The sequence below is a fragment of the Neofelis nebulosa genome, chromosome 3, assembly GCF_028018385.1.
Source record: "Neofelis nebulosa isolate mNeoNeb1 chromosome 3, mNeoNeb1.pri, whole genome shotgun sequence".
In the NCBI taxonomy this organism is placed as follows: domain Eukaryota; kingdom Metazoa; phylum Chordata; class Mammalia; order Carnivora; family Felidae; genus Neofelis; species Neofelis nebulosa.
Window position 1 is genome coordinate 77,983,388 of NC_080784.1, and position 12,096 is coordinate 77,995,483.

At 34.3% G+C, this 12,096-nt stretch overlaps 1 protein-coding gene across 6 annotated transcripts in view; it reads left to right on the top strand.

The window, feature by feature from the left end:
* The window catches only part of LRBA (LPS responsive beige-like anchor protein), a 780,253-nt gene that overhangs the window by 207,721 nt on the left and 560,436 nt on the right, over positions 1-12,096 (top strand). For all 6 annotated transcript variants that reach the window (XM_058721178.1, XM_058721180.1, XM_058721181.1 and 3 more), the window contains exons 30-31: positions 2,523-2,970; positions 10,082-10,215. In XM_058721178.1, the coding sequence (XP_058577161.1) occupies positions 2,523-2,970; positions 10,082-10,215 (582 nt within the window). The remainder of the gene's footprint in view (positions 1-2,522; positions 2,971-10,081; positions 10,216-12,096) is intronic.

Consider the following 12,096-nt stretch of genomic DNA (forward strand, 5'->3'; position numbering starts at 1 on the left):
CTAAATAAATTGTATAGTATTTTAGAAGGTGGTAAGTTCTAAGAAATGATAAAATTGAACAGAGAAAAATTTCAGGAATGATGAGGAGATATGGAGTGTGGGTTTTTACTCTAAGGAAAATGGAGAATTATTTGAGTGTTTTGAGATAGCAGTTGACAATTGACTTAAGTTTTTCAAAGTAACACTTGGGATTCTGTAGGGAGAATACATTCTAGAGGGCAAGGATGAAAAACAGTGTTTTAGTTGTGTACTTCTGTATAACATATTACCTCAAAGTTCAGTGGCTAAAGCCATAACTGTTTTAGTTTTGTTATCGTGATTCTGTGAATTTAATTCATATAGGGCACAGTGAGTATCATTCATCCCTGCTCCAGATGATGTTTGCTGGGGTTGTGAAGTCTGAGATGGCTTTTCTACTCATACATCTAGTGCCTAGCAAGGATGGCTCCAAGAGCTGAGGCTGACTGACTCGAAATGGCTCAGCTGGGATTATATGTCTGGGTCCTTGATAATTGTTCTTAGTAAATTCTTTGGTTTTCCTCCATTAGTTCGGAGGGCCTCTATCTTTGTATAGTCTCTATACATGTTCCCTCTAGCAAGGTAGCCAGCTTGCTTACAGAGGTGTTCAGGGATTCCGAGAAATGCCCAAACTGCCAGATCTTTGTAAAGCTTGAGCACAGAACTGGCCCAGTGCTAATTCTGCCTCATTCTGTTGGTTAAAGTAAGTGAGGCCCAGCCCGCATTCAAGGGAGTGAATACCAGAATGCATGGAGCAACAGAATTATTAATATAACAGTTTAATACAACCAGTTGGGAGGATATTGCAATAATCCAGGAAAGAGTAGATTTTGGGAGGACTAAAATGGTAGTTGTAGAGTAGTGAGCATTTGTCAGATTCTGGATGTATTTTGATGGTAGAGCAGGATTTATTTATTTGTTTGTTTGTTTATTTATTTATTTAAATATATGCAATTTATTGTCAAATTCGTTTCCATACAACACCCAGTGCTCATCCCAAAAGAGAGAGAGTAGGATTGAAAATACTAGGTGTGAATATGTGAAAGATGCAATGTCATCAAGAATGATTATAAGGTGTAGTTGGATAGACTGAAAGTTAAAAATATTCAGGGAAAAATAAATTCAGTTTTCACCATGTTGAGTTTGAGATATCTTTTAGACATACAAGGTGTAAAGTAGGCACTTATAAATAAGTATGTATTGTTTTGTTGATATAGTAATGTTGTAAAACTTTAAGAGTGAATGAGATCACTCAAGGGAGTAAATATTGTTAGGGAAGATAAGTATTAAGTCCCTCCAACTTAAGAAATCAAGGAGAAAAATAAGTGAAGGGAATTAAGAAGGAACAACCAGGGAGGTAATAGATAAAGAATGAGAAGAGCATGATGTCCTATTAGCAAAGTGAAAAAAGTATTGGCAAGTTAGAGGGAATAATCCTTTGTTGGTGCTGTGTCAAGTGCTGAGGACTGACCATTGGAGTTATCAAGATGGAGGTTTTTGGTAACCGTCGGATTTAGGAAGATGGAGCATTTTTGTTGGTATGCAGTGAATGCCTGATTAGAGGGAATGAGTCAAACAGAGTAGGTGATGCTCCTTGTTGAACTAGATTTTAAAGATTATTGAATTATTCTTGCATACAGGAAGGATGATGTGTGTTTTTTTTTTTTTTTTTTTTAGCAAGTAGAAACTGTGTTTGAGGTAGAAATCTTGGAATTATTGTCCAGAGAAATGGCAATGTATAAAGGCACAGAAGCCCCAAATGTTGTCCCATGTTTAGCAGATTGCACGTAATTTGATGTTATAAAGTGTGATGGCATGAGTAGCAGAAGATAAAGTTGTAAATTAATAGTCATCTGATAAATAGTTGATGACCTACTACGGGCCAGGCATTGTTATGGGCCCAGGCATGGTTATAGGTACTGGACATGAAGTGTTAAAGAAGACAAATTCCCTGCCTTTATTAAATTTAAATTCTATCAGACTCATATTATTAAAGAGTCTTATACTTTATCAAGGATTTTGGATTTTTTCTTCTAGGCCAATGGCTTTCAGCCTTGTGTTGCTATCCATTGGTATGTCATGGTCAGTTTGGCAGTTTTTTCTCAGTTTATTATCATTTATTACTTTTATTATTCTCATTGTTTTATTGAAACATCTATTTTGTTGTTATACTCAGTATATTACATGCATCTATTATTACATAGATTATGTAATTTATTTTTGCCTTTTATTAGAACATGCCATATATTTCCTAATTTAAAATACTAGATGGTGGGGTGGGTTAAATAGGTGTTATGATGAGCACAGGGTGATGGATGGAAGTGTTGAATCACTATATTGTACACCTGCAACTAATATAACTATATGTGAAACTAACTGAAATTAAAATAAAAACTTTAAAAAATAAATAAAATAGTAGATAGCTGTTAGGGCTGGATGTACCTTTTAAAAATTGCTTCTAAATTTTTTTTTTGTTTATACTTTTCCTTTTGTTTCTTGGTAAGATGTAGAAAACGCACCATCAGCATTCAGTCCGCCAACCCCAGCATTGGTGGAACAATCTGAAAGCACGTCATCTGCTCGGAGGAGGGACTCAGGCATTGGGGAAGAAACAGCTACTGGCTTAGGAAGCAGTGTGCATGTAGCTCCTCCGATAGCACCTCCAAGTGTCAGTGCAGGCCCAGATGCAATCAGCGAGGCGCTGTGCACTCTTTCTTTAGAAGTCAATAAAACTCAGGAAGCCAGAAATGATGGAGGAAATGAGTCGGATAACAAGGCTGCACCATCGGTTTCAGTTTCAAAAAATGTCAATGTGAAGGACATTCTTCGAAGCTTGGTTAATATACCAGCAGATGGAGTCACAGTGGATCCTACCCTTCTGCCACCAGCCTGTCTTGGAGCTCTTGGTGATCTTTCTGTTGAACAACCTGTGCAGTTCAGATCTTTTGATAGGTACTGTAAATAGTCTTTTGTTTTGGTCTGCTTATATGTATAAAATTCAAAGGGTAAACAGGAACTTAATTTAACTCTGCTAAATTTTGTAGCTTCAACATTAGAAAGTGGTGTTTTGATCTAGTTTATAAAAATTACAAGGATGTTTTTGTTGTATAAAAGGCTTGTAAGTAGTCAACAAGGTATTCACATTTTTGTTTTTCATCATACCAATAAGATGATTTAAAAATAATATTTAATCTTAATGTTACATTGGCAAATTATATGGACAATCATTTTGTTTATTATAAGTTAGAATTCGCCTTTACCTACACATGGCTACCTTTCACTCTTTTGCTGGCAGTACTGTGCCAGCCTTTGTGAAAAGAAGTCTGAATCTGTGGATTTCAACAGACTCAGGAATTCAGCAAGGTGTTTAGAGCTTGACAGCTTTAGAAAGCAGACTGTACATTCCTGACTTTAGGTTCTGCTGCCTAGTGAACCTTTTGCTATATGCCTGAAATTTTTTTGTATATATTATTAAACTTTCTGAAATTCTACCTATAAGACATGTATGTATTGAGTTATTAAATATGGTCTTTTTCAAAGATCAGTATTTTATCTTGATATAAGCTCTAACTTATAGAGAAGTTGCCAGTTAAAAGAACTTTTGTTTTTCCGGAGTAATTTGAAAGGAAGTTGACACAGTAATCCATCCCCTTTGAATATTTTATTGTATATTTTCTTTCCTTTATTTAAAAATTTTGTTTTTTAGGGAGTGAGCAAGCAAGAGAGTGTGTGTGCTACTGGGGCAGGGAACAGAGAGAAAGAGAGAATCTGAAGCAGCACAGAGCTGGATGCAGGGCTTGATCCCATGACCCTGGGATCATGACCTGAGCCCAAATCAGGAGTCAGACATGCTCAACTGAGCCACCCAGGCGCCCCTCAAAGAGTATATTTAACACTGTTTATAGCAATGGCTATATTTTGAGGGTGGGAAGAGGTATACATAACTAGTTTTTAAAATATTCTCAATTTTTATAATTTGTTTAAATTTGTATTAATCTTAGATTGAGTAGTCAAATACTTGCGGGTAGATTTTTAAAAATAATTTATTTTTGAGAGACAGAGCGAGAGAGAGGGTGCACACGCATGCAAGTGGGGGAGGGGTAGAGAGGGGGACAAAGGATCTGAAGTGGCTCTGCTCTGACAGTAGTAAGCCTGATGTGGGACTCAAACTCATGAACCATGAGATCATGACCTGAAGTCGGACACTCAACCGACTGAGTCACCTAGGTGCCTCAAGGGAAAGTAGATTTTTCAATTTAATATATCTTACTAATATAGGCAAAATTTCCTTAAATGTCCCAAATTTGAAAATTGTTGGCATTTATTTATTTTAAAGTTGTATAGGAATTAAATCTATGCTTTAGTGATGCCTTCACTGAGTGAGTTATAAATTTATTTAGGAAACCATGCCTCAGTAATACGTAGTAAGGGGTTTACTGAAATAGAATCCAGAGGGGGAATTTTTGTGATAGCGTTTTTCAGGATGTTATTTGGAACTTACATGTCTAGTATGCACTTAACATATTGTCTGATGGCAAGCACAGTGCTCTGTTTTTTCCCCTTCTTTTTCTCAGCAAGAGACACCTTTTGAAAAACTATTTTCGTGCAGCTGTAGACCAGTGGAATCTTTGGGAATTTCAAAGCATCCCTCTGATCATGTATTTATCTCTGGAATGCTGTGTCAGAAATCACAACTCTCCTCATATCTTAAGAATTATCAACTTCCAAGCAATAGCTGGAAAGTTTAGAGTAACAGCTACATGAGTGGAACCTTGCTGAAAGGCTGCCAGGTTGTGGGCCTTTGTGGATGGCAAGGTGTTTGTGTTCATTCCCATGCCAAAATTCTTGCTCTTATCTAATTTGAAGATCCTCTCTGGTGATTAGTGGATGCCAGGGATTTATCTTGATAAAGTTCAAGGGCTTGTCTGGCTTTTCAATTAGATCCTAAGGGAGTAAAGTGCTAGGCTTAAAATGCTCTTTTCTCCTTTAGTGAACTATTTGCATGCTAAATAAAATAGCATTTATGTGAAAGTTTATGATATTTGAAACTGGTTACTTTTCTGAAATGGAACTTCTGAACCTTAGTGATCTGGAAGGCATTGTTGCTCTTTGTTGTGGCTAAATAAAAAGAAACTTTCACAGAGGTCTCCCTTGTTCATATAAAAAAAAAGTCAACAGTGTTCACACTTTCTGTGTGTTTAACTTTAAGGAAAATTACTTCTTTCTCATCTGTAAAATGGGGATGATAATATGTAGTACTTAAATTCATGGATTGTTATAAATATAAATAATTCTTCTGTATTCTTAGTGCAGTGCCTCACAGATACTAATTATTCATTAAAGTTAGTGAGTTTGTAAAGAAAATTATAACATGTAAAGTCTTATACTTTAATATTTGGATTTTAATTGACAGTTTTGAAAAATAGCTTATAAAACTAAAAGACATATCTGTCTTACAAATTCTTTATGCCAAAAAGTTTCAAGTGTTTTTTGTCAAAGTTGATAGCAGTTACTAAAAATCTAGAGTTATTTCCTTAAATATTAACAAGGATTTCTATCAGTCTCTTTAATAGTAAACTGCACCCTGAGAACGATGCCAGACATATCCCTAGAATCTCAAACTTGTGCCAGATGCATGTTGCATTTTCTTTGTGTTTTCCAAAGCATTTTAGAAAAACGTGAAATCTTAGTCCTTTAGTGATCATTCTTAAGTAGTGGTAAATATAAATTTCTGCAATTTTTAAGCTGTTGGACATGCTTTATTAGTTTAAATTTGTACTTACATACATGATAAATATGAGGGCTTAAAGATCACCTCTACTGGAGATTTTTTTAGTCCTTCAATGTGGATGGAAACTTTGTGATAATGAAAATAGTAAAGGAAAGGAAAATATCCTGAAATCTGCTGACTGCTTTTTGTCCTTTCAATCATTATGACTTGGAATTTTCTTTGGTTTTATGTGGCCCAAAGCTGAAGCATAATTATTTTGCTTCCTCAGAAATGGTTTGAATCAAAAATTTTGGAAATGGATTCAGTTTATTTCCCACTTATGTACTAAGTGGGCTAAAGAAAGGAAAACTTTTTCCATTTGTGAGCACATAGATATTTTATTTTTGTAGTAATACATGCATAATTTTTTTATATCTTGGAAATCCTTACTACCATTGCTTGTAGATGATTATACTATAGAATTGTGCTTAAATATTAAAATGATTGTGGTAATGGTTGCACAACTCTGTGAACATACTAAAAACCATTTAACTTTACACTTAAATTGTGTAATATGTGAATTACATATATCTCAATGAAACTTAAGAAAAAGGTCAATATGAGAAAACAGTTCAAATAAAAGCTCTTGTTTGGGCAAACTTGGAATTGTAGGGCATTTATATTGGGAAGTTATTTTACCTGTCTGAGCTTTACTATTTTAATTTTTAAAGTGGAAGTAAAATGTAAGGGTTATTTGGATAATTTACTAGTAATTCTTGGCATATCATCGGTTTGATTCATAGCTATTAATGATTTATAAATTTATATAACAGAACAGTGTTATATAGTTTATATAACACAAAGAATAGTGTATTATGAATGTTGACTTGGAGACTCTGGGGAGGCTTACCTTTAAAAAAATTTTTTTTAATGTTTACTTATTTTTGAGAGAGAGAAAGAGGGGAAGAGAAACAAAGCACGAATAGGGGAGGGGTAGCAGAGGGAGTGGGAGACACAGAATCTGAAGTAGGCTCCGGGCTCTGAGCTGTCAGCACAGAGCCCCACGCGGGGCTCGAATTCATGAACCATGAGATCATTTGAGCCAAAGTGGGAAGCTTAACTGACTAAGCCATCCTGGCACCCCTGGGGAGGCTTACCTTTAAACAAGGTTTTGAAAGGTCAGAAGGAAAAGTTTCCTAGCAAGCAGGGATAAAAGGAAGGCTGCTTGGCTGAGGAATAGTATATACAAAGGGTTGGAATTGTGAAATAACATACATGCTCAGGAATCATAAGAGCATATTGCAGAAATTTGTAAGGAATGCTGGATTAAATGTAAACTCATGTATGTAGCCATACTTCAGATGTATTAGGGGTGAGAATATGAGACAGATCTTGGAAAATAAATATCTACTGAGCTGTAGTAAAGAATAAATATTATACATGATTGAAAGAATTATTAATGGTAATAGGTTAAAGGATTAGAAATGAGATCAAGGGGTTCCTGAGTGGCTCAGTTGGTTAAGTATCCAGCTTGATCTCAGCTCAGGTCTTGTTCTTAGGGTTGTGAGTTCAAGCCCTGTGCTGGGCTCCACACTGGGTGTGAAGCCTACTTTAAAAAAAAAAAAAAATGAGATCAAGTTTTTTGTTACCTTTAACTAACCATGCCATCTTGGACAGAGATTGTACATACTAAGGAATGAACATCTGTAGTAGATTTTTTTCTGTTACTAGTTTTCCGACATGTTATTGCGAAAATGTTCAAATATACAGAAGAATTGTACAGTGAACATCCATAGACCCCATCACTCTATTTACTTCATCATGTAATTCTCCCTATATACATTCCTCTCTCCATCTGATTTTTTTATGTGTTTCAGCAGACATCAGTTCACTTCATAAACATTTAACCATGCAGATCTTAAACTAGAGATCAGTACAGTTTTTTAAGGTAAAATGTACATGCATTGGAAGGCACAGATCTTTTTTTTTTTTTTTTAATTTTTTTAATGTTTATTTATTTTTGAGACAGAGAGAGACAGAGCATGAATGAGGGAGGGTCAGAGAGAGAGGGAGACACAGAATCTGAAGCAGGCTCCAGGCTCTGAGCTATCAGCACAGAGCCTGACGCGGGGCTTGAACTCACGGACCGCGAGATCATGACCTGAGCCGAAGTCGGACGCTTAACCGACTGAGCCACCCAGGCGCCCCATGGAAGGCACAGATCTTAATGTGTATCATTTGATGAATTTTGACAGATTTGTACACCTGTGTGACCCAAGTCCTCAATCAAGACATCATCAGTCTTGGAAGTTCCTTCATGCACATTCCCAGCCAATGACGGTCCCCATCCCCTAGATGCAGTTACTCTTCTGATTCCTTCCTACCCTAGATTAGTTTTGCCTTTTCTAGAACTTCATGTGAAAGGAAATCAAAATTTGTGTTATGTATGAGGCTTTCTTCACTCACCATAATGCTTTTGAGATTCACCTAGGTTACATTTATTAGTAGTTTCTTTTAATTGCTGAGGATCTTTTCGTATATATAAGCTTATCACTTACTCATTTTTCTTTTGAAAGAATTCTGAGCTGTTTCTGGTTTTTGGCTATTAAATAAGGCCTCTTAAACATTATTGTACACATTTTTTGTGGGCATAAAGTTATCTTGAGGAAATTCCTAAGAGTGGAATTGCTGGTACAAAGGGTAGTTTTATTATGTCTTAAATTTCAGTTATGGAAAAAACAATTTCAGCTTTCTCAATACTATTTTCTGTTGCTCATTTCAGTGCTTACATATATGAGTGATCTAGGTCTTGCCAGTTCTTTCTTTTGGGAAGAAATGTGAAAGTAAATTCTGTATCGTAGTCCTCACTCCAAAATAGGTTGCTAGGGAATGCAGCTAGAGATTTTCTTAAACAATAGGTTTATGAGTTTCTGCCTCGAGTAGGAAATATATAAATTATTTTTTGTATTGTTTTGAGTGTTCCCCGTGTGTGCACACGCACACACACGGTCATATCTACTCCCCCTAAAGTCAGTAGTCTTCATCTGATATAAGCTACTATGATTTAAGCACACCATTTTGGATTGAGGGCTCAGGTGGCTGTTGCTTCTATTTTTTAGTGTATAGTTAACATTGGCAGTCACCCTTATAATGATGTGACACCGGCTACCCCCAAGTACATTGAATAAACCATGCCTAACACAAGAGAACTTGATTTAATTGGCAACACTGTTTGCCATCACATGATAGGCATTGAAGTAAAACAGAACCTATTTCGCGTTGTATTATCTCTCTTTGGTATAACAACAAAAACAAAATGTATTTTTGAGTTACTGGAATTACATAATTTCCACTTTTGAATACATTTATTGGGATCAAGTATCTAACTTTATTTAGAAACTGAATACTTTAAAGCTGTTAAGGGAATACTTGAAGCTTGCAGTTACAATATTGTCAACAAAAGATGTGATTAAATAAATTGAATGTTGAAGACTTTAGGCTTATGGTTAACACCAGGTAATTAAAAGTAAGCACTGCTGTGGGAGTGCATTATATATCAGCTGTCCTCTTTACCTCATTAACTGGGTTTTTGCATGTTTATGGAGCTAACTTCAATTAAAAATGCCTTTTAGTTATGCCTAATAAGGTCTTTTAGTTACTATTTGGGTATAAAGTATTACACTTTAATTGAAATTGGTGTATATAAATACCTGTGTTTGAATAATAGACAAAATGAATTTGATTATTTGGAATTTTTGCATCTAGCTTTTATACCTATGCATTGTTTTTTTTCCCATATAATATTGTCAAAAGATAGTCTTTGGGGGTTAAAAAGAGAAACTTGATTATGTAGGTTTTAAAAATTACTTATATCTGCATTTTTTTTACCTTTAAGATTTCTAAGGTTTTATGATTTCAAATTAGTGGTGCTTTAAAATCCATGTAGAAACATGTTGAGTTTTCTGCTTCAATTCTGAGGTTAAGAAAAAGTTAATTACTTTTCCACTTGAGTGCCAAAATTCCTTTTTTATATACCTGTGGTTATTTTTTATTTAAGTTGGGTAATTAAAGATGATCATAAATTTAAAGAATATTGTATAATAATTGTAAGTTCTATAAATGTAATGGATTATTGTATTTCCATAGAACATTGTCTTCATTCTAAAAAATTGAAATGCAGATAAATATGCCAAAATTGGAGAGATTTCTTTCTGAGAGAATATTCTAAATTGTACATCAAAATATAAATCAATAAATTAAAAAAAGAAGTTAGTTTTCTACTTTCTATTTTGAAATTAATGTAATTAACTTGAGTGATGTTTCGTATTTTAAAATCTATTTACTTTATTACAGAAGTGTCATCATTGCAACAAAAAAATCATCAGTCTTACCTTCTGTACTTAATACGAGTCTCCCTACCAATGCAGTCAGTGTGGTTTCTTCAGTAGATTCACCCCAAGCTTCAGATGTAGGAGGAGAATCACCTGGTGAGTTAGTTTTTAGTGATTTGAACAAATAAGTTTTTAGATTCCATTTTTGCAAAGTTAAGATATTTGGTTAGGCATGTTGTAAATCATTATGCTTTCATGTTATACTGTTGATTGTTTCATAATTTTCTAAGTAAATTTGAGTAGTATCAAAAATTACATCAAGTATTTCAATATTTTCTCCACTTAAACATAATAACTTTTCTTAATGTGTAGTGATAAGAGGAAATGTTCACAGTTGGTTAAGTAAAAAAATATATGCAATACTTTATATACCATGTAATCGTAGCTATGTGAAGTATATATCTTTTATATGTGACAAAAAAGCTAGGCAATGTATGCTGAAACTACTAGATTATTTCCATGTAGTTGAACTACTGGCAATTTTGATGTTTTAAGTTTAATGTTAGTATCTTTTTCAGAATATTATCAGTAATTCTGTATTATGTTTATACTTAGGAAAAAAATAGTTATTGATAAGAATTTTCCACCTGGAACTAAAATCTGCAGTAGTGGTACCGAATTTTGTCCTGCCTTATCTTTTGTTTTACTAAAAATTAAAAACAACAACAACAACAACAACAATTAGACCTTATTTTTTAGATTAGTTTTAGGTTACATAAAAATTGAGTGGTTAAGTACAGAGTTCCATATACCACCTCAATGCCATTCCCTCCTTATTCCCTGTTTTTGACATCTTGCAGTAGTGTGGTACATTGTTACAATTTTTCCTCATTGTTTTAGTGAAAAAATATGAAAGAAAATAAGTAGAACTCTACCAGATTTTTCTTTTCCTGTTGCTCCATTATACTCTGATGCTTTTGTTTTTCTTTGGAAGAGAAATTGGCAATCTATGTTGGGTTGGATGCTAATTTCTGTCCTTTCACCCCCATCCAAAACCCTTAAAAAAAATCAACTGTGATTTTTCTAGATCTGCCTCAGTTGGGAAAAAGGCAGAAGTCACTAATATCTATGAAACTGTATGCCATCTTTTAAACTCAGTTATAGTGAATTTCTAATAACTTCCCTGAGCAAATGTTTTAAGTTTTAGAGGTTCACTGTACACTGAGTAAAATATTTTCATCTTATTTTGAATACATTGCTCTTTTACTTCAGTTTATGGGACAAAGTAAGTAAGATCCTGTGATTTGTCTTAAATATATTTTTCAAAATTTAAATCATGCAGTCTTTAGAAGAGATAAGAGACAGCTGAGATAAATGGGCAGTATTGGATATAAAACAGTATGATAAATTTATTTCTGAAACACTGTAATTTTTCCAGTAAATCCATTATAATAGAAACTCACCCTGAAGAGCCATATCCAGAATTACAAAATAATTTGCTATTTTGAAGACTATTATAATTTTGGCAACCCCCCACAAAACCCTATATCCAGCTCATAATGTACTCTTTTCCCCCATTATTTAAATCTTGTATAATTTTCAGTGGTGATGTTTCTCATATAGTTCCCAGGTTTTCCCATTTTGTGCTATAATTGTTAGTTCTTTCCTTTTTCTTCTTAAAACCCTTGGATTAAAAAAAAATTCCTCTCCAAGTCATTCTAAATCTTTGTGTTGATGGTCTTTGTTTTTATCATCTGTTTTTCATATCTGACTGTTCCTTTCCTCTTTCACTGTGCTCTTCTTGTCATTGTTATTTGGTGTCTCCAGTTTAGATTGGTATTTCTATTCCATTCTCTTAATTGCTGACATGAATATTACTACCTTGATAAGGGAAATCGAACTCAGTGTAGTGTTTTCAGTCACTGTACTTCTTACTCTCTTACGGTCTCACTTTACATACTTCTGTTTACTGCCACCAGCCCATGTACCCTGTTCTTTTTTCACTTGGAATCCAGACCACACAAATATTTATCTCTT